Raw genomic sequence first — 21,196 nt, 5'->3', positions numbered from 1 at the left:
GTTAAAACAGCAAATAAATAATACTGGTCTCGGCCAGCCCTGGCGCAGGCAGGCGGCCCCGGGCCTCCAGGGACAGCGTCCGGCCGGCCGCGAAGGGCCGCCAAGCGCGAGAGCAGCGGAGGGGACGGGACCTGGGAGCGACCGTGGGGCCGAGGGGGACGGGCACGGGGGGGCCCGGGGTGGGGGGGTTGGGCGGACGCTAGCGAGCGGCGGGAGGGGAGGAGCCGTGCCGGGGCGGCCCCCTCGGCCCCCTCGCGGACTCCGCTCTGCTCTCCGCGGCCCTGCCCAGGGGGTCACCGCGCGTCGGGGCCGCCCGCGGGCCGGGGGCGGGGCCTGGCCGCGGGGGCGGGGGCGCGGCGTGGGTGGGCGGGGCCTGGCCGCGCGGGGCCTGGCCGCGGGGGCGGGGCGGGGCGCGGCGTGGGTGGGCGGGGCCTGGCCGCGGGGGCGGGGCGCGGCGTGGGTGGGCGGGGCCTGGCCGTGGGCAGCGGCGGTGGCAGCGGCGGCAGGAGACGAGGGAGGGCGGGTCCGCGGCAGCTGCCTTCGGTCAGCCGGTGTCCGGCGCGGAGCACAGAGGATGGCCTCGTGGAGGTGACATGTTAACTTTTCGGGATAATTCCTGGTATCAGAGCGGAAACAGTGACGTTGTCAGAGACAGGCAGAGAGAGAGACAGCAGGAGAAAGAGCGGCCCGGGCGCTGCCCCCGAGCCCCCTTCCTTTCCTCCCCGGCGGCGCCGCGGTCGGTCCGGGCGGGCGGGCGGGGGCCGGGGCCGGGGCCGGGGCCGGGGCCGGGGCCGGGCCGGGCCGGGGCCGGGAGGCTAAGGCTGCTCGCGGCGGGCGGCGGGCGGCCCCGTCCTGGCCTTGTCCTGGGCCGTCGGGCGCTCGGCGTCCCCTCCAGGGCCGGGGCCAGCGGCCGCGGAGTCACCGAGGGGGCCGGGGGCACTCCGCTTGGCGGGCGTGCTGGGGGCCTGGGCCGCCTGCCCGTTCTTCTCGTCTGAAAAAAGTTGTTTAATTACGTCAAAGAAGTTACTCAATGGGCTGCCTGGGTACACAGAACAGAAGACAAAAGAGAAAACAAGAAAAAAGAAACAAAAGAAGAGAAAGAGGAAGGGGGTAAGGAGAGAGAAAGAGAACAAACAAATGAACGAAAGGGCGTCCAGGCCAGGAAGGACACCCAGTGAGATGAGGTCAGAGCCGGGCGTGGCAGGGGGCAGGGGGGCAGCAAGCGGGCAGGCGGGTGGAGGACCCCTCCTCCCTCACCATCCTGGCCCCCCTCATCTGCCCCGGGGCCTGGCCAGCTGGCCGGCCCCTTCTGGACACGGAGGCGGCGAGGCCACCACCGCCACAAACCCTAGGGCTGAGCGGGACCCTGGGGCCCCAGGCTGGCGCCCTGCGTGCCCATGGGGCCAGGGAGCCCTCTCTGGGCTGGGAAGGCTTGGAGCCCGGCCCCTGGCCAGCCCGGGCGGCACCGCATGGACACACAGGTCAGCAGCAGACAGACAGATGGACGGATGGGTGGACAGGCATGGAGGGCTTGGGTGTGGGAGGGCTGGAGGCAGGCAGCCAGCGTGGGAGCCCTGACCCCAGAGGGAATGTCCTGAGGGCAACAGGAAGGGGGCGGAAACGGCAAGACCACCCCCACCTAGGTGGGCCTATTCTCACTGTCCTGAGGCCTGTGCTCTGCTTTATTTCTGAAACCTGACTCCCCAGCCCAGAGCAGCAGGCAGGGGAGTGCATGCACAGCACCCCGCACCCCCTCCAGTGGACAGAAAGCCTTCCACCAGCCTCCTGTGCAAGACCTGGAGTCCACCCAGACCCCAGGCCAGAGCCCACACATGGGACCCTTGCTGGCCTCGGGTCACGGGGGCCCTTTACTGCTCTGAGCCTTGGGGTCCCTTCCTGGCCTGCCTGGACCCTAGGGCCAGGCCTGTGGCTGCCCTAGGGGTGGGTGCCCTAGGGGTGGGTGACCGAGGCTGCTCCTGGCAAAGGCGAGGGACTAGATGGGCCCGAGTGCCCACATCCGGGCCCCGCGTGTACACAGGGACCCCAGGATAGCCCTAAGGGTGGCGGGGGCGGCACCCAGCCAGGAGCAGGCTGCAGGTGGGGGTGACAGGCTAGGGGTCCCAGGTGAGCGTGAGGGGTTCTTACCACATTTGGAAAGCCTCCCCGTCATCATTTCCATACAGTTAGTGGTGTCTGGAGCACAGAATGGAGAAAGGAGGGAGAGGGAGACGTGTGAACAAGTCTTCCCATGTGGATCCCTGGCCAGGCGCTGCCCTCAGCCTCTGGCCAGGCCCTCTGGGGGGCAGAGCCAGGCGGGGGGCGTGGCCATAGCCAAGTAGGGGGTTTGCTGGGGCCAGTAGAACAGAGGAAAGGACAAGGAGGGGAGGGGTGGAGCCCAGAACAGGGTAGGCCCCAGGTGGGGCCCAGGTGGGGCGGGGTGGAGCTAGGGGGTGGATCCTGGGGTGCCCGAGTGGGGGCCTCTTCTGCTGTAACCAGAGCCTGAGGACAGGATGTGGCATGCTCCTTGGTGCCCTGGGCCTGCCTGGCCCTCCGTCCCCTCTGTCCTGCCCTGGGCCCAGGATGCCGGCTCCAGAGCTGAGAAGCCCAGGGCTCTGGCTAGGGTCTGCTCTAGCCACCTACACGTCCTCACTGCCACTCTGCAGCTCAGGCAGCTGCATGGTCCCATCTGCCCCTCCATTTATGTTGGCACTGCCTTCCCTGACCCTCTCCCACCTTCTGCTGGGCCTAGGAGTGTTGGTGCTGGGCGGGACCCACGCTGGGTGGAATGTGACCTCTCGGCCTCCCGTCCCTGTTGGAGTGACCACCAGGTCTCTCACCCTGGTAGCTGAGGGGCCCCGGCATTTGCCCCCTTGCTCATGGTGGCTCTAGGACTGAGCTCGCCAGCCAAGAGTTTGGGAGCGGGAGGGAGGGTACTGGGAAAGGCTAGGGCTCAGGGAGACCCATCAGAAGGCCTGGAGGCCAGGGCATGGACTGGGGTCCTGGCTTAGGCTCTCCAGGTCCAAGGCCCCCTGAATAAGGGCAGGAGAATGGGCTTGGGGCCCAGAGTGGGTACCCAAGAGTTTCCAGGGACAGGGGTTTGGGCACAGGGCTAAAAGAGACCGCTTTGGGACGGGGACAGGACTGGGGGTGGAGCCCGGGGGAATGGGTGGAGTCCGCCTTGCTCAGTGCTGTGCCTGGGACTTGGCACGAGGGCCACCTACTAACAGGCAGAATGACCCCTCCTAGATCACTGTCCACAGCCCAGCCAGGAGCGGAGGGACTGCGGCCCCTGGACAGTGGCTGCAGGCCTGGGCATCCTCTGGGCAGCACAGCAGGCCCTGGCCTTTGCTCACCTCCCTAGACAAGCTCTGTCCTTCCCTGGCCTCAGTTTCCCTCTGTCAGCACTGCTCTGCTCGAAGACAGAGGCCTTGAAGGCTCAGGGAGCCAGAGGCACCCGAGCCCCACCCCTGCTCACGCCCAACTCCCCACCTGCAATGCCAGCCTGGCTCCCAGGGCCAGGATGCTGGGGCCAGCCCAGTCCTGACCTGCCCAGGAGGTGACAAGGCACATGTTGGGGTAGGAAAGGGTGACACACACAATGGAATGAGGATGGCAGGGGTGAGGGGACAGGTGGGGGACAGGTCTGGCCTCTTGGACCCCACCAGGCTGGAGGAAGGGCCCTAAGACTCCAGCCAACTGACAGGGGTTGTTCAGAGAGCCGGGGCTTGGGCTGGATGACGTGCTCCCCAGACCCCAAATCCTGACACGGACCTCAGGGCAAGCCGTGCCTTACCGCCATCCTGACAGCAGTCACACACCCTTGCTAAGGGACGGTGGCGTGTGCACATGCCCGTCCTGCCTAGACACAGGCTGACCCACCCCCACAGTGGGCACGGAGCCCACTCCCCACCAGATGCTGAGCTCTTAAGAGTCCCGGCCTCTCTAGGCCTGGGCAGTCCCAGTCCTGTGTGACCCCCCCTGTAGGCCCAGCTGGGGAGCCCCTCCTCTGACTGAGGACTCAGGCCTGTGGTGGGGAAGGCAGGTGGCCCATAGCCCTGCCACGTGTTGGCTGGTGTGGACGTGAGGCTGTGGGCCTCATGGGGTGCTGCTGGGGGAGCCCCGAGGGAGGTGGGCTCCCAGGCAGGGCCTGGGCCACTGCCCTCCCGGAGCCTGCTCTCGCCGGCCTGGGGCCAGGCTGCCCATGTCTGGCTGCTCGGCCTGGGTGCTGGGCCTGTGCGGCCTGTCCAGGGCCGGGAGCTGGCCGCCGCACGTTTGAGTGGGGGGGCCGGTCTGGCACTTGCCAGAGGCCCTGCCCGAAGCCCCCTCCCTGCCCCTGCGGCGGGGCCGGATACCTTACCTGCCAGCGTCAGAGGCTACTCTCGTAGCTGGTGGCCACCTTCTGGCCCTTAAGCCCAGCACCCCAGCTCAGTCCTGGCGCTGGTGGGGGGGGTTCTACGGTGGACAAGAGGCGCCTTTCAGTGTGGTGTGCTGGGCCCTACCTCCCTGGGTGTGCAGAGATGGGCTGGCCCACTGCGCCAGGAGGGCCCTGCCCCCCTGGGGGCAGGGAGGTGGGCACGTCGGAGGGGCCACACCCCTGCTCACCAGCCCGCGGGGCAGCCTGAGCTGAGCCCCCGCCTCACCTGACAAATGCTGGGCGGAGGGCTGGTCGTGTGTGCTCAGTAGCTGGGTCTGAATGGTCTCCACGACCCTCTTGAAGCGGCGGCTGGGGCCTGGGGGAGACAAGGGGTCATGCCTGGGACGGGGCTAGCCCGGAGCCCACGCCCTGGGCCTGTGCCTCACCTGACAGGAGTGTGAACGTGACGGAATAGATGCCATTCTCCTTCTGTGCCGCTCCGCCCTCGGTGTAGGTGATGTCCACCTGGAACTTCACGGGCTTCTGGAATACTGCCGGGCCCCCCGTCGCCTTGTACTCCGCCCGGAAGCTTGTCTGGGAGATGACGCTGTGGCTGAGGCTGGGGATCTGTGGAGTGATGGATGGTGTGAGTGTGCTGGGCACCGGCCGGCCCCCACGCCCCTCTGCCAGCCAGACGCCTCTACCCCTCAGCTAGCGCGCAGGTTGGGACATGAGAGGCAGGCACAAGGAGGTCCCAAGGTGCAGCAGCTGGGACCCGGGTGACAGCCCTTCCTCTCCCCCCAAGGCTGGGGCCACACGGCCAACGATGAGGGCATCCCCCCACTGCTCTGTGGGCTTAGAAGGGCACCTCTCCCGGTGCCAGCAGCAAGGAAAAATGTCCCGGAGACAGGAGGCAGTGTTGCTCTAGAGGGGTCAGCCTAGGGCAGGGCTTGGGGTCAGAACCTCATGAGGGATGAGGGTAAGCCCCATTCCCCCTCCCCTGTGAGCTGCCCGTGCCTTAGTGAGCTCTCACCGCCCACCCCACCATGCCCCAAGTTCATCCCCATCCCTGGTGCTCCTGTCCCCCGTGGCCCAGCCCCGCTTGCTTGTGCACACCTGTCCCCGCCCCGGACGCGCCAGCTCCCACAGCCAGAGGGGCTGCTCAGAACGGAGCTGGCCTCCCTCCCCAGGGTCCGCATGTGATATGCGTCCCCGGACGGGTGGGAGGCTCACCGACAGGAAGGCGTGAACGATGTCGGCTTTGATGGAGCTCAGGGGCTTGTCCTTGATCACCACGAAGATCTGCTCCTCCTTCTCCAGGTTGATGAAGTTCCCAAACCAGGACTTCTTGGCAAGCCTGGGGGCGGGCGGTGGGGGCAGAGGGCAGCTTGCATCAGGGTCCTCTCACTGTCTGCTTCCCTTCCTAGCTCCCCACCCCTCACCTGACCCCCCAGCCTTAATGCTAATAACCCCACAGTCTCACCTGGCTCCTTCTCCCATGCCTGCCTGGATCTGGGCAGTGCCCACCACAACCCACCAGAAAGGAAACCAGGGCACACCATGACCCCAGCCTGACTCCAGCCTGTTCCAGCCACCAAGTTTTGGGGGAATTTGCTCTGTAGCCATCCTGTAGTAGCCTGGAGAAGGTACCCCCTGCCCTGGGGCTGCATGGGGAGCGGGGGTCAGGGCTGGCAGGGAAACTCTGCATCCACATGGACGAATGGGCAGGAGACACTACGTGGACAGTAGGGCCTGGGGGCCAGAATGCTACGTGCCCCCTCCCACCCGGTAGGTCAGCTTGGCTCCCCCTGCCCCCACCCTCTGTCCTCAAGGACCAGGGGTTGCCCAGCCACCTGCTGCCCAGCCCGGTCACCCTGGGACAGGAAGGCTGCTTCAAAGCCAGGTGTTGTGCAGGGTGGGATGGGGCACATCCTCCTGCTTGCGTTGGGGGCTTCCCTTCCCATCCTGTTGACCGTCTGCCCTTGATTCTCTGTCCAGCATCTGCATCCCCCCTGCCCCCGCAGTGCACCCCAGGGTCGGCACCCGCCCTTCTGCTGGCCCCATGATCCTGCCTCCGGCATTTGCACCTGCGCAGGTCCCTCTGTGGGTTGTGGACGGGGCCAGGACTTGTTTCAAGGCAGAACTGAGCGACAGATGTCCCCTCTAAGAATGTGTGACTCAAGGCTGGGTCTCCTGCTTGCTTGCTAGCAAGTCTCCACTGCATGGTGACGAAGCCAGCTGATGTGGCGGAGAGGCCCTCGGTCCAGCAGCCCACAGAACCTGAATCATGTCCATGACCATGGGAGTGTGGCCGCAAGTCCTGCCCCAGCTGAGCCTGGAGGGGACCATGGCCCCCCGACAGCCTAAAGTGGAGGGCCCAGCTGGCCAACTGGGGCCTGACCCACAGCACCTGAGACAAGGAGCATGTGGTGCTTAAGCCGCTGGGCTTGGAGCAGTTCGCCATGTGGCAGTGCGAACGGGCCCGATGGCCACCTGGAAGCCCCGAGGATGGAACGCACCCACTGAGACTGTGAGGCACAGTCTGGCATCAGCGCTGCAGGGCGAGCAGTAGGGGCTGATTCTCAGGCACTTTTCAGTGGTTTTCCTGACCATGTGATCTCCCCTTGTCCTACCCATTTCCAGAGCGGCCTGGGATCCTACCCGAACAGCAGCACAGAAGTGAAGATAGGGAGGCACATCCAGCTGGCCTCCCTGACCCCTCAGTCACCAGCCTCTTCTGCCTCCTTCCCCACATCCTGCCATCCGTCCACTGTGGGTCTGGCACTCTTGAGGGCGGGCTCCTGCCCTGGCTGTGTCCTGCCATGTCTCAGGCCCACCCTGGCCCTGCAGCCCAGCAGCCCAGCAAGTACATGGAGAGGCAAATCCAGAACCTGCATCTGGGGCTGCTTCTCCTCCCTTGACGAAGAGACTAGAATAACACTGAAATGTGACTTGTTTGTAGTCTGGGAGCCACCGGCTTGGTTGGCATCTGGCATCATTAACAGTCCTGTGCCTGGAAGAAGCCTGACGGAGCCAGAGAGGCAGTGCTGGCTGGTGTCTTGTGTCATCTGGGCCATCCAGTCAGTGGCTGGCTGCCACTTCTTAAATGTGGTAGCCAGGTGTCTCCGAGGAAAGCAGACCATGCTCCCTGCTGTGGTCGGCCTTGTCCAAGCAGGTGAAAGCCTCAGGGGCAAAGGCTGCTGCTTCCCCAAGCTTCACGGTTTCACACTCAGGGCTGTGATGTCACCCAAACCAGATCTCCACCTGCCGAACCTGTGGTCCCAGACCTGCCAGCCCCCATAATCACGTGAGCCAGTTCCTATAAATACCAGCCCCATGCGGGCACACTCGTACACATGCACCCCACCGAGTGCTTCCCTGAGAACCCTGATGGTCACACTGTGGATAAGCATGTCCTCTGCAGCAGGCGGTACTGGGGCGCTAACCACACCAGGCCTCCTGGGCCACTGTGCACCTGCTCTGTCCCCACTGGTCACACCTGCCAGGTGATGGATGTGGCTGGACCCCCGGTTGGGGGCTAAGCCTCCAGAGGAGGGGAGGCTGCAGACCACCTGCAGGGCTGTGAGTGCTGTGACAGCAGCAGGACGTTTCGGCTGAGGGGCACTAACCCTGGGGTGAGAGTCCCTAACCCGCACATGCACGTCCCCAGGCCTCGCACAAAGCACACCATGTGGTAGCTCCTGCTCAGTTGCGGAGACAGCAGCCTTTGAGTAGACTTCCTGTGCCCCTCGCCGGCCCCGCCCCGTGGCTGCAGTGCATTTCTTGTTCCTGCATCATCCTCTGCCAGGAGAATGGGGGTGGGATGGCTCCAGGGTCTCCGCCCTAGTCCAGACCCGCTGTGGGCTGGGGTGTAGCTCTGCTTGCCCATCACCTCCCATGGGTTCTGCTCCTTCCTCTTGGCAGTGGTCAGCTGAGAACTCAGTCTGCTCCTGGCCTTGAATGATGCCACCCTCCCCTGGACACAGTTCCCAGCAGGCCATTCTATGGCTTTCCATCCTCCTCGGCCAGTGGGGACATGTTTCACCTTGAGACCCTCCATCCCTATGAGCCCCCACATTTCTGGCTGCATGCAGGCTCTGTTCTGCCCTTGGGCAGCCCCGGTCAGCTCCACCCAGCGCGCCCCTCTTTGGTGGATGCCACCTGTAGGCTAGTCCTTTGCAGACTCCCTGTGCCAACACAGCCTGGGCTGAGCCCATGTCCAGAGAAGTGTGAGCCCATCTGACCACAAGTGCTTGGGCTCCGGGTCCGCCAGCTTCCCCAGCCTGGAGGCCGGGGCTTTCAGCAGCTGTACCAGTCCCTTCAAGGCACAGGGGGGTCGTCCCTTGCCTCCAGCTGGCCCCAGGCTGTGGCTTCTGAGGGAAGCCGGGACAGGCCAGGTCTCTTGGCACCACAGGCCCTGCTCCCCAGCCTGGTGCTAAAGAGGCAGCAGGTGGAGGGGGGCCTGGGGCAAGCACAGGGTCCCAGGGAGAAGAGGAGGAGGACCTGGAGGCACTCAGGTGCTTCACCCAGAAGCCCTTGGCACCCTGGCCAGCCATGGGGAGGGGAGGGTCCAGCACGAGCTTCCCCTACACATTCGGACCTGGGCAGCGGGACAGAGCTGGGCTCACACTCAACCGTGGGCAGCAGTCACTTACTCTGGAGACGACTCCGGAGTCAGGTTGGACATCTCCTCGGGTGTTGGAACTGTGCACACAGGAAGGACAGGGAGAGAAGGTGTGACCCCTCTGCCCTGCGCTCACCAGAGATCCCCTACGCTGTGGCCTGGGGCCTACGGAGCTGCCCCATGTGCTCCTGGCCCCCGCTGGAGCGTAGGGCCCTGAGGCCATCCCAGCCTCCAGTGCTGTAGTCAGGCAATGCCTTCTGGCCTCCAGCTGGCCCTGCTGGCCCCTGACAGATGGCACTGGCCCCCTCTGCCCACCCATCGTCTGGGCTGTAGGCTTGAACAGCCTGGCTGTGCCCACGGGCCCTCGGCACCCCACGGTTTCACACTCAGGGCTGTGTGAGCTGCCCACCGCTCCCCTGTCCCGTGGGATTCCTGATAACTTGCACCCGCCCATCAGCTGGCCGTCCTCCTGGGGCGCAGGTCTCAAGTGGCCTCTGGGCTAAAGAGAAGCACAGGAGCTGGGAGGGGTCCCAAGGCCACACCTGCCCAAGTGGGCATACCTGGGGGTGAGCGGACATCTGGAGGTACTCCCTGGGCCTGTGCTGGCCTAGAGGTGCTTGGGGGAGGTGAACCAGCCCAGTGGAGAGGGGGCGGCCCCTGTCACCCGCCACCCATGTGCCCAGGCTGGCAGTCTTAAACTACAGCCCCTCTGCTTCCACTTACCCTGCAGTTTCCGGCGGTGGAAGCGGGGTGACCCCAAGAAACTGTTCTTGATGGAGTTCAGCCGCGTCCTCCAGGGCACACCTCCGACGCTGGGGCTGGATGGTGGCGTGGGGTTGGGCGTGCCTGCCGGGCTCTCCTTGGGCGTGTGCACGGGCGTCCCCTTAGGGGTAGGGAGGGGACTACCCCTTGGAGAGGGGTGAGGGGTCACCTGTATGGTGGGGACAGATTTGGTGTTGGGTTCAGTTCCGGCGGCCGGGAGCCGGGTGGGGGCTGGTATGGTTGGCGGGCCTGGGGGCAGGGCCAGCTGGGGGCCTAGGCCCCCCGGGACAGGGGGTCGGGCCTGGGTGCCGGCTGGGAGTGGGTTAGACTTGGTGCCCTGCAGCGGCTTGTCGGTCAGCTTGGCCTTGCTCGGCAAGGTCTGGGTCTTGGGGTTGGGCCGCGAGGCGGCCTGTGGAGGGAGGATGTGTCCGGGCCGAGGAGCACTCCGACAAGGTTCCAGCTCCACGGAGGTGGCCAGGGGGCAGGCCACGAAGGGGGTCTCAGAGGGTGGGGGGGGCAGGGCAAACTTTCTAACAGGCTACAGGGCAGGCAGCAGAGTGCGAGGGGTCCCGAGAGCAGCCATGCGAGCGCCCCCCCCCCCGCATGCACACACAGCGCCACCAGGACCAGAAAGACACGTTCAAGCAGGACCCCAAGGCAGGACCAGCGGGGACAGGCAGGCGTGGGGGTGGGAGCGTTCGCCAGAAAAGAAAACAAATAACACAGGAGAAAACAAACGAAACGAAACAAAAAACAAAACAAAAGAACGTGCAGTTAGCCAGAGCAGCAGCACCCACGCGGGCGGCCCCAGCAGCGGGGGGTGGGGGCACGGGCCCAGCCCCGGGGCCGGGGGGGGGCCTGCTTCCCGGGCTCTGGGAGCCTCCCCTACCCCCCCAGTACACGCAGGCCTCTCGGAGCTGGGGGCAGGGCGGGGGCTCACCCGGGGGCTGCTCAGCGGGCTGGTGGACAGGCCGGAGGAGGCGCCACTGATGGACCTGGACCTGTAGACACAGGTGTGGAGCGGGTCAGCTGGGGGGGGCCGCGGCTCTCGGCTTCTCTCCCCCAGGCGGGCCCTCCAAAAGGCCGGGAGCCCTGGCCTCAAGCCTGAGGCAGCCCGGCCTGTGCAAACCTGGCCATGCCCCAAGGCCCCTGTGGGGTGGCTGGCTGCCTGCCTCGGGGCTCCTCTCCTGTAAGCGGGAGCTGCCCCGAATCCAAGGCCCAGGCTGGCACCCGGGAGCCCTCAGCAAGGATCTGTCAGGGGCTTGGATGGACAGAGGGATGAGGAGACAGGCACTTCCTGGGAGCTGAATCCAGCCCTGTGCCAGGTCCTCACCCCAGGCCCCGGTGCCCTGAGCCCAGCCAGGAACCCCAAGGCTGAAGTGTCACAGGCCCCTGTGCTTGATCCTAGCATATGGGCTACTGAGTGGGCACTAGCCCAGCCCTGCCCTGCCCACAGCCCACCTGCCCGGCCCAGAGCAGCCCACAGCACGCCAGCCCAGAGCCCTCCTCGCTGGCACCACGAGGGCCTGGGCAACGCAAGGCTGGGGTGAGCCCTGGCTGGGACCACGAGCCTTGTCGACCAGTGGCCTCACTTGGCCCGCAGACCTGGCACCCTGCGGGCAGGGGCCTCACTCCACCACACCACACAGCCTCAGGGAAGGCCTGCCGTGCTTGCTCAGCCCTGGGCTTTGGCACCTGCTGCCCTCCGAGGAAGGAAACGGGGGTGGAGGTCGGGTGAGGTAGCCACAGGAGAGAAGAGGAGAAGAGTGAAGGCCCGCCCCCACCAGTCAGCCCACCCACCCGCACCTCAGCCCAGCCCCTGGGCCTCAGGGAGGAGCTGAGCCCACTCTGACCAGGACCCCGGCATTTGTGGGCGGGGGGCCCATGGCAATGACCCTACGACTCTTCCACCTCACAGCCACAGAGCCAGGGGGCGACGCTGACCTTCCCCCAGCCCCCTACAGCCCAGCTGGCCCATGGCCAGGACGGTGCCAGAGCCAGGCCTTGGTCCAAAGCTTTCCGAAGTTGGGAAGCGAGTGGGGGCCGTTGGTTCCGGCTGGTGCCCACCCCCAGCGGCCACAGGCCAGCAGGGCAGCAGCTGAGAGTGAGGCCCAGCGCCCGGGGCCTGCCTGCCACTGAGCCAGCCATGCACTCATCACTTGGCACAAGGAAACCAGTAAAGAAGCAGCGGAAGGAAGAGGGGTGGGGGCTGCCTCCATGCCGGCCAGTCTAACCAGGCGGCACCTGCCCGAGACAGAAAGGATGGGGCCGGCACGCAGAGCAGCCAGGGCGGGGTGACAGGTGGGCGGCAAGAGGCCAGCGGTGAGCAGGCAGGAGCACAGGAAGGTACGGGAGCAGCGGGGAGGGGAATGGGTGAGGCCCGACCACTGTCGCCCACGGGCAGCGGGCCCTGCAGGGGCAGGGCTGGGGGTTCAGGACCGCCGGGCCCCATGCAGAGACCCCTGCGACTGTCATGCCTCCTACCACTGCCCTGGGGTGCCACTTCCACTCTGGCCCCTGTGGACAGCAGGGCATGACCCCAGGGCCCTGGGGCAGCACAGAACAGGGGAGGGGAGGCTCACTGGGGCCACGCAGAAGGGGCCTCACAGCCTGCAGACCCTTAGGGGTCCCCAGGCAGGGAGAGCACAGTGGGTCTCCCCACCCTGGTCAGGCTGGCCACCGGCCTTGCCCCTGCAGCCCACGCCTCCTCAGGGCCACGGGCCCGCCTGGCCCAGGCCCTTCCCCAGCTCGCTGGAGGGCTCCCTCGCCACAGCTGCGAGGGCCAGATGCACCTCAGGCCCAGCCCTGCCACCAGGCCCAGCGTTGTCCTTGGGGCTGGGGGGCGGGGGATGGGTGGGCAGGGTGTATACCTGTCTTCTTTGCTGAATTGGGGGTGGGCTTCAGCGATATCCAGGCTTTTACTGAACATTGCTTTACTACAGCAGGAACAAAGCGAGAAAACAGAGTTACTGACGCAGCCCCACCAGGCGGCCCGGGAGGCCGGACCTCCACACAGCTCCACGCAAGCTGGGTAGGGCCCACCTGGAGCCAGGCCGGGCACACGGGCAGGAGGGGAGGTCAGGCAGGAGAGCGCCAGGGCCACAGCGCACCCCACCCTGGTGGCCTGCTGAGCAGGGGGGCCTGGCCAGCCCTAGGACCCTTCCAACCCCAGCCGGCGCCCACTGTGGCCCAGCGCCGGGTGGCCAAGCCAGAAGGAGAAGCGCAGCCTGCAGCAGCGGTGGCAGGATGCGAGGTGCCAGGAGGAAGGGGCTCTCCAGGGACTGCCCGGGTGGTCCATAGCTGACCCCGTCCCAGCTCCCGTCCCAGCTCCTCCTGCCCCGAGGCAGCCCGACCTGGAAGGCAGAGCAGGTCACTTGACTCAGGGTGGCCTCCCGTGCCCGGCCCCTACTCCAGGCGGGTGAGGAGGGAGGGACGCAAGATGGCTGGGATGACGTGTGCCCCCCATCTGCACTCGCCTGCTCTGGGCAGGTCCAATGGGAGGCAGGGGTGAAGCTCAGGAAGGGTGGGCTGGGGAGAGGTGGCCTCTCACCCTGGAGGCCTGCTGGGGAGATGGGGAGCCCCCAACAAGCAGGACGCGAGGCACAGTCAGGGCAGGAGCTCAGCCAGCAGAGAACTTTCTTCCCACCACCCTCAGCAGCCCCCCAGTGCCAGAGCCCGGGGGCAGTGGGCCAGGGCTGTGTGCAGCCAGCCCACTTCCCCGAGGAAGGCCTGGGACCACCAGGGGAGCTGTGGACCACCAGCCTATTTTAATGCTAACCGTGGCTGCTTCCTGGCAAAAACCAGGAAAGGCCAGGCTGTCCCCAGCACTCAACCCCCAGCTGACCAGGGGAAGCGCCAGGGCTGGGACCCCAAGCCCTGGTGGTCTCCAGCCCCAGAGCTATGGCAAAGGCCCCTGCCTCAGCAGGAACACGGGGCGTCTCCCCAAGCGGGCCCTGCCCAGAGCTGGGGTGAGGACTGGCAAAGGGCCCTGCCAGGCCCTACAGGACCAGGACACCCTTCCTTCCTCCAGGAGGCGCTGTTGGTACAGCCCTGACCAGCTCCTGGACGCTACCTAGAATTCCATCCATGTCCTTGACCCCCACACTACCACAGGTGACCCAAACCTGGGGCCAGCATCAAGTGGGGACAGGCCTGCTGGGCGGCTCTGAACAAGGCTTGACCCTAGTGTAGCCAAGTCTGGTCCACTCCAGTTTAGCCCAATCCTGTTCTGGATGGTCTGACCGGCCCACTTCAAGCCAGGACAACAGAGCAAAGCCCAGTCCAGCCCAGCCCAGCTCAGCTAACAGTCCAGTACAGCCTGGTCCACGCCAGCTCAGTCCAGCCCAGCCCAGCCCAGCTAGCAGTCCAGTCCAGCCGGTTCACCCTAGCCCAGTCCAGCCCAGCTAGCAGTCCAGTCTAGCCCAGTCCAGCTAGCACTCCAGTTCACTCCAGTCTAGACCAACCCTGTTCTGGATGGCCTGACCAGCCTACTCCAAGCCAGGACAACAAAGCAAAGCCTAGTCCAACTGAGCCCAGTCCACCCAAGTAGCAGTCCAGCCCAGTTCCATCCAGCCCAGCTAGCAGCCCAGCCCAGTCCACCCAGCTAGAAGCCCAGTCCAGACCAGCCTAGCCCAGCCCAGCCCAACCAACAGTCCAGTCCAGCCTAGTCCAGCTATTAGTCCAGTCCAGCCCAGCCCAGCCCAGTCCAGCCCAGTCCACCCTGGTCCAGCTCAGCGCAGCCCAGCTCAGCCCAGTCCAGCCAAGTTCAGCCCAGCCCGGTCTAGCCCAAGCAGCTCGAGCAGCCCGGCCCAGCCCCTAGCACAGCGTGGTCCAGCACAGCGTGGTCCAGCACAGCCCAGTGGCCTTGGTCCAGCCCCAGGGCCGGGAAGGGGGTGGGCAGAGATGAGCCATGCCAGGCCCCACGCAGCCAGTGAGGAGTGCCAGTGCCGACCAGGCCACGCCACCAGGAGGCAGAGTGCCGTGTCCTCCCAGAAGGCACGCACCTCTGGCCATGCTGGGCCATCTCGATGGCCCTCCGCGCGGGCACCGGGGAGCCGCCATCTGTCACGCTGAGCACCTCCATGGACTTGCGTTCGGGCCGCCGCTTGCCGTGCCGGTTCAGCATCGGGGAGTCCACACGCTTCCGGGGAGGGTCTGTGTGCAGACAGGGGTCAGGGCCAGGCAGCCCGCCGGGCGTGGGAGGGGCAGCATGGGGCCAGGCCACCCTGCCACCTTATACCTATTTCATTTCTGGGGGGCAGGTCTTCGTCCTCGTGACTCGGGTACCTTTCTTTCCGGTCCAGGAGAAGGAAATAAATCATCTTCTCCTGGTTTTCCCTGCAGTGGGTGAGAGGCACCAAGAAAGGTGGGCAGGTCCATTCCCGGAGGGAGTCCCACCCCACGGCCGCCTGCCTGGGAGGGGCCGCAGGGGCCCCAGGCTGGCCACGTACTCCTCGGACAGCAGGTCCTGCAGCAGCTTGTTGCGATCTCGGAAGCAGCCCAGCGAGTGCATGCTGTCCAGCACGTCGGGGTCGATGTCCTCCAGGCTGGGCAGAGAGCGGATCTGCACCTTGCGGGGGATGGGCTGCTCTGGCTCCGGCTCGTTCTTGCCTCCTCTGTGGACGACAGGCACGGCAGGGTCACGTGCTGCCCCTCCACCGCTCCTCCGCCCCCACCCTGAGGTGCCGGGAGGGCAGGGCCCACCCCTTCCTGGGGCCCCCGAGTCTTGCTACTCTGCCTGCGCCCAGCCCTTGCACACCTCCTGCGTCCTGCCTGTGCCCAGCACAGGCCAGCCCGGGGGCCTTGAGCCAGGAGCGGCTGAGGCTGGGGGCAGGCCTGCGCTGGGCCGGGTCACCCCCCGCCTTCCCTAGCAGGCCCTCCAGGCCACGGTGACAGGTGACAGGCAAAGCAGGCGATGTGGGAGGAGAAGCTACTTACATATACCATATGTGTTTCTGAATGTGCTCTAGCTACAAGGAAAGAGAAACAGGGAGTTAGTACGAGGAGGGACGAGGGACGGAGGAGCCCACGTTAGGAGGCCACAGGGGGCGGTAGGGGGAGCGCGGGCGTGTGCAGAGAGCAGGACAGGAGGGGGGAAGAAGGGGCTGGAGGGGGGAGAGCGTGGGGAGGGCCTGCGTTCCTGGAGGCTCCAGGCAGGCAGCCCTGACCCTGCTCACCCCCAGTGGAAGAGAAGGAAGGTGGGCAGGGCTGGGGGCCGGGTAGCAGAGGGAGTGAGCACAGAAGCAGAGAGGCCTCCTGTGCACAGGGAGGGGCTGGGTGCAGGTGTGAGCAGGAGGCTTGGGGACCAGCCCTGCTCTCCCCTCAACTGCACTCGGGACAGCCTGGTTGGGAGGGTGGGCGAGGGTGGCCTCTTGGCCACTGGGCCACCTCTGTCTGGCCAGGGGAGTCCTGCTGCCCTTGCTCTGGGACCAGCCCTCCTGGCACTAGCTGAGCCCTAGGGAGGCCAGAGGTGGCCAAGGGGGGCTTCTCTCAGAAGTAGGAGCTTCCCTCAGACCTTCCCCGGCCCCCAGCTGCCATGAGGAGTGCTCGTGAGCAACTAGGCACGCTGACCAGGCCCTGGGAAGCCCGGGACACGAGGGCCAGCATCAGTGGGCGCCTGCCTTCCAAGTACACCAGCACTCCCAAACCACACCTGTGCACATACACCCACGCACACGCAAGTACACGCCTGTGTATGTGCACACACACTAGTGCAACTGTGCACACACAGCTGTGCATGGTCACACACCCAGGCATATATGCACATACCCTGTATGTGCTCACACAGCCATGTGCATAGCCACACACACACACACACGCCTGTGTATGTGCACACATGTCCATGCACCTGTGCACACTCAGCTGTGCATGGCCACACACCCATGCACACATGCACATACCCTGTATGTGCCCACACAGCCACGTACATAGCCACACATAAAGTACACACCTGCATATGTGCACACATGTCCATGCACCTGTGCACACACAGCTAAGCATGGCGGCACACGTGCACACACTATGTATATGCCCACACAGCCCTGTGTATACCCACACCTACACAAGTACACGCCTGTGTATGTGCACACATGCCCATGCACCTATGCACACTCGGCTGTGCATGGCCATACATCTAGGCACATGTGTGTATACCATGTATGTGCCCACACAGCCCTGCATATACCCACACCCATACACACACATGTACACGCTTGTGTATGTGCACACACACCCATGCACTTGTGCATACGGAGCTCTGCGTGGCCAAACACCCAAGCACACGTGCACACACTCATGTGTGCCCACATAGCCATGCACATACCCACAACTACACGCCTATGTGCACGCGCACACACACACACGTGCACCTGTGCACACACAGTCATACATGGCCACACACCCAAGCATGTGCACACAGCTGTGTGTGCCCACACAGCCATGCGCATACCCACAGCCACGCACATGCAAGTACACACTGTGTATGTGCACACACGTCCATGTACCTGTGCATGGCCACACACCCAGGCACACACACACACACAGCCCCAAGTGTATGCTCACAGAGCCATGTGCATACCCACGCACATGCAAGTACACACCTGTGTACATGTACACACACCCGTGCACACCCAGGGACCCCCTGTACCACACTCACTAGCACAGGTGGGGATCCCTTGCACAGGCCAGCCTTCATCCCTGGGAGGAGATGCTGGAGACAGGACCCAGGCCCTAACATGGTGGCCCCAGGCAGGGACCTTGCAGGGTCCAGGAGTGGGTGGGCTGCATAAGGGGGAGAGGCGAGGCCCCCTGGCCCCTCTGCGACGCTGGGACCCACCGTGAGGCGCCGCGCCGCATCCACCTCGATCATGCCGCGCAGCAGGCTCTGGCAGTCAGGCGGGATGAAGTGCGGCATGTGGAACACGCCCCGCTTCACCTTCTCCAGCAGCTGCCTCAGGTTGTCATCATCGAAGGGCAGAGCCCCCTGCCGGCAGGGGCACTGGGGTCACCTCGGGAGGGGCACCCAGAGGCAGCACCGCGAGGGAGGGGCGGGGGGCCTTACCACCAGCAGGGCGAACAGGATCACACCGCAGCTCCACACGTCTGCCTTGCGGCCATCGTACTTCTCCCCCTGTGGGCAGCAGTGGGGTTGCCAGGGTGAATGGCTGGTCTCCGCAGGAATGGGGGCGCCCAGGCTCAGGGTGTGGGAGTTGGCCAGGGCCTGGGGATCTGCAAGGCTCGGGTGGCGACAAGGGCAGGGCGTGGGGGGCTGAGGCCACTTACCCGGATCACCTCGGGGCAGGCGTAGTGGGGAGATCTGGAGGCAAAAGTGGCAGTCAGGCACGAGGTTCGGGACCTGCTGTCTACCCTGGCTGTCCCACCCCGCCTGGACTCCGGGCTGCCCCCGGACCACAGCAATGGAGACACCTGGAGGCACGTTCCGCCTGCAGTAATGCCCCTCTGGGGGGCCCCCAGGCCCACGAGGAGGCTCAAGGGGCTTTGATGCCAACTGCCCCACAGCCTAATCCCTACTGCGTGCTCCTGGGGGACACGGAGGCACAGGAGCCTGCGGACCCAGCCACATTCAAGGCTGCCTGCTGCCATCCTGGTCCCGGGAAGGGCCATGGGGCTGAGTGCGCACAGCAGGAAGATGGCCACACTGAGGCTCTGGGCAAGCAGGCAGCCACCGGGACCAGACTAGCCTTCCGGGGTCTGCCTGGAGAGCCGAGGGAAGGCCTGGGCCTCACTGGTCACCAGGCAGGGCCCCTTCACTGCACCACACTTTGCAGCACAGGCTGGGAGCAGAGCCAGAGGTCCTGGGGCTCCAGGTCCCCAGGGCTGTGCAGCCGAGACCACTGGTGGCATCTAGGGGGCAGGGCAGGGCCTTCGGGGGCAGCAGCCTGGCCCTCTCCTGGCCCCGCAGCCCCGCTCACCCGCAGCTGGTCTCCAGCAGACTGTCGCCAACCTGCAGCGACGCCATGCCGAAGTCGGCGATCCGGATGTTGTTTTTCTCATCCAGTAGGAGGTTTTCCGGCTTCAGATCCCTGTGGCTGGGAAGGAAGGCGGGGTTGAGGCTGACCAGCCCCTAGCTGCCTCCCCTCCCCAAAAGCCCATCCACGCTGCATGGGGCCAATGGCAACCCAGCCTGGTGATGTCACAGGCAGCCAATGGGAAGTCGCCTGCCTGGCAGCTGTGGTCTTGGGGACAGAGAAACAGGGACCCTCTGGGGTCATACCACATGCTCCCACCCACCCTGGGGCAAGCTTTGCTTTACTCTCTGGGCCCCCCACCCACCATAAGTGCTCTGGGCTGAGGCCAACCTGGGATCCCCAATCTAGGGTGACCTGGCCCCAGAACCTCTAAGAAACCTGAGGAGGGGACTCCTGGAGCCTGGGGTGCACACCTGACATAAGCTTCCTGATGCTCCTGAAGGGGGTCAATAGAAAGACTACTGTCTGCCCCAGTGGCATGGGGTGGTGCCTGATAGGGAGGTTGGGGGGTACCTGATGGGGTATGGGGAGTCCCTGATGGGGGATAGGGAACACCTGATGGGGTGTGGGAGGTTACCTAATAGGGTATGGGGGTACCTGATGGGGGGCGGGGGTACCTGATGGGAGGTGGGAAGCACCTGATGGAGGATGGAGAGCACTGGATAGGGGATGGGTGATACTCATGGGGGATGGGGAGTACCTGATGGGGGGTGGGGTGGATGGTACCTTGGGGAATGGGAGGTACTTGAAGGGGGATGGGAGCACCTGATGGGAGGTAGAGGGGTACCTGATGGGGATGGGGCGTATGTGATGGGAGATGGGGGGCTGCCTGATGGGGAATGGGGAGCACTTGATGGGAGGTGGAGGGGTACCTGATAGGGGTGGAGCCTATGTCATGGGAGATGGGGGGGTACCTGATGGGGGATGGGGAGCACCCTGATGGGGGATGAGGGTACCTGAATGGAGGTGGGAGGGTACCTTGGGGGATGGGAGCACCTGATGGGAGGTGGCAGGGTACCTGATGTGGGGTAGGGGGTATGTGATGGGAAATGGGGGGTTACCTGATGGGAGACAGTGGAAGGGGCACCTGGTAGGATGGGAGGCACCTGGTAGGGGGTGGGGGTATCTGATGGGGGATGGGAGCACCTGATGGGGATGGTAGGGGGCACCTGGTGGGGAATGGGCCCCTGGCAGGGGGTGAGGGCCTGCCTGGGGGGATGGAGGTGCCCTAGCACGGGAGGGGTCAGCTGGTGGGGCTGGGGGCACCTAGTGGTATTGGGGCACACACCATATGGAGTGACTGTGGCAGAAGTCTAGCGCAGAGATGATCTGCCGGAAGAACTTCCGGGCCTCTTTGGGGGTCAGCCTCCCCTTCTTGACCAGGTAGTCGAAGAGCTCCCCACCAGACACGTGTTCTAGCACCAGGTATCTGCAGGGACAGGTGGGCGTCGGGTGGCTGCACACGGTATGACCAGCCCGCCTCGGGGCCACCTGGCCACAGCAGCACCGGCCGCAGGCTGCAGGCCACCAGCCCGCCCCAGCGTCCAGCACCCTCAGCATGAGGGGCCCTGCCTGCCTGCCCACCTCCTGGCAGGCCTGCCTCCAGTGCAGCCATGGGCGGGGCGGGGGGTGGCCTGATGCGGGGAGTCTGGGAGGAGGGCCACACCTGTCCCCCTGGCTGAGGGACACTGTGGCCACTGACCCCCATGCAAGCTGGGGTCGTGACTATTCTAGGCTCCCCCTGGCTAGCCCCACTTGGGCTCCCAGAGCAGACACTCAGGCCCTCGGAGAGCCCTGGCCACCAAGGCAGACCCAAGGGTGGGCAAGGGGCTGGAGCAAGGCATGGCTGGGGGCCCCCAGGGGTGGCCCTCAAACTGGTTCTTGGAAGATGGAAGAAAAAGTGTGGAAGGAAGGCCTGAGTTGGGGGGGCAGCTGGCAGATGGTAACTGTCCCCCGCCTTGGCTCAGCATGGCCTGGTGGCCTGGACAGGTGCAGGGGGTGAGGACTGGGCCACCAGGAAGATTCTGACAGGGCCTTGGGTTTCCTGGCTCTGTGGGCCAGTGCCTCAATGCCCACACACTGGGGCAGGGCACTTGCCCTGGGGCGGAGGCCTCAAGGAGTGGCACTCCCCTCTGCTGCATCATGTCACTGGCCAGGCCCAGGGACTGAGGACCCTCTGGGCTACTGTGCAGGGCCACGGTGGGGCAGGGCAGGATGGGGAGAGCGGGAGGGGCAGGGCAGGCCGTCTCTGGCCTGCTGATGTCTCTGGCCTAGTGATGGTGGCTGCGGGGGGAGCCTCCCCAAGGCAGGTGGGGAGGTGCAGGATGGCCCCCAGGACGTGTGGACAATGATGCCTGCAGGACCTCCAAGGAGCTGCTGGTCTTGCAGAAATGGAAGGGTCAGTGGGGGTGGAAGCACAGGGAGCCTTAGGCGGGAGTGAGGGTGAGGGGGTGGAGCTGGAGATGGGGA

The 21,196-nt window shown here is 65.5% G+C and overlaps 1 protein-coding gene and 1 long non-coding RNA gene across 16 annotated transcripts in view; one reads left to right on the top strand and one right to left on the bottom strand.

The window, feature by feature from the left end:
• Positions 1-455: 455 nt before the first annotated feature.
• The window catches only part of BRSK2 (BR serine/threonine kinase 2), a 59,981-nt gene continuing 39,240 nt past the window's right edge, over positions 456-21,196 (bottom strand). For 2 of the 14 annotated variants that reach the window (XM_041773197.1, XM_041773204.1), the window contains 18 exons: positions 20,016-20,156; positions 18,671-18,787; positions 18,021-18,054; positions 17,800-17,868; positions 17,575-17,721; positions 15,678-15,709; positions 15,191-15,355; positions 14,980-15,077; positions 14,744-14,894; positions 12,611-12,676; positions 10,681-10,741; positions 9,702-9,909; positions 9,010-9,058; positions 5,588-5,711; positions 4,801-4,981; positions 4,641-4,730; positions 2,146-2,193; positions 580-1,039 (listed from right to left, as the gene is read on the bottom strand). In XM_041773197.1, coding sequence (XP_041629131.1) covers positions 816-1,039; positions 2,146-2,193; positions 4,641-4,730; positions 4,801-4,981; positions 5,588-5,711; positions 9,010-9,058; positions 9,702-9,909; positions 10,681-10,741; positions 12,611-12,676; positions 14,744-14,894; positions 14,980-15,077; positions 15,191-15,355; positions 15,678-15,709; positions 17,575-17,721; positions 17,800-17,868; positions 18,021-18,054; positions 18,671-18,787; positions 20,016-20,156 — 2,005 coding nt within the window. In that variant the 3' untranslated portion in view covers positions 580-815. Of the gene's footprint in view, positions 1,040-2,145; positions 2,194-4,357; positions 4,453-4,640; positions 4,731-4,800; positions 4,982-5,587; positions 5,712-9,009; positions 9,059-9,701; positions 9,910-10,680; positions 10,742-12,610; positions 12,677-14,743; positions 14,895-14,979; positions 15,078-15,190; positions 15,356-15,677; positions 15,710-17,574; positions 17,722-17,799; positions 17,869-18,020; positions 18,055-18,670; positions 18,788-20,015; positions 20,157-21,196 lie in introns of all 14 variants that reach the window. The other 12 variants (XR_005990558.1, XR_005990559.1, XR_005990560.1 and 9 more) reach the window with 12 other exon arrangements.
• On the top strand, positions 458-7,691 carry LOC121501277. 2 transcript variants are annotated; one of them, XR_005990562.1, is made up of 4 exons: positions 458-588; positions 4,869-5,000; positions 5,545-5,674; positions 6,998-7,691. It is a non-coding gene; the product is annotated as an uncharacterized LOC121501277 (long non-coding RNA). The 2 variants fall into 2 exon arrangements; XR_005990563.1 differs by lacking the exon at positions 6,998-7,691 and adding an exon at positions 6,353-6,498 and having other exon boundaries at positions 477-588.

This window comes from Vulpes lagopus, chromosome 11 (genome assembly GCF_018345385.1).
Source record: "Vulpes lagopus strain Blue_001 chromosome 11, ASM1834538v1, whole genome shotgun sequence".
In the NCBI taxonomy this organism is placed as follows: Eukaryota; Metazoa; Chordata; class Mammalia; order Carnivora; family Canidae; genus Vulpes; species Vulpes lagopus.
Note: the sequence above shows the minus strand (reverse complement) of the source record. Positions and strands in the feature narration are given on the sequence as shown.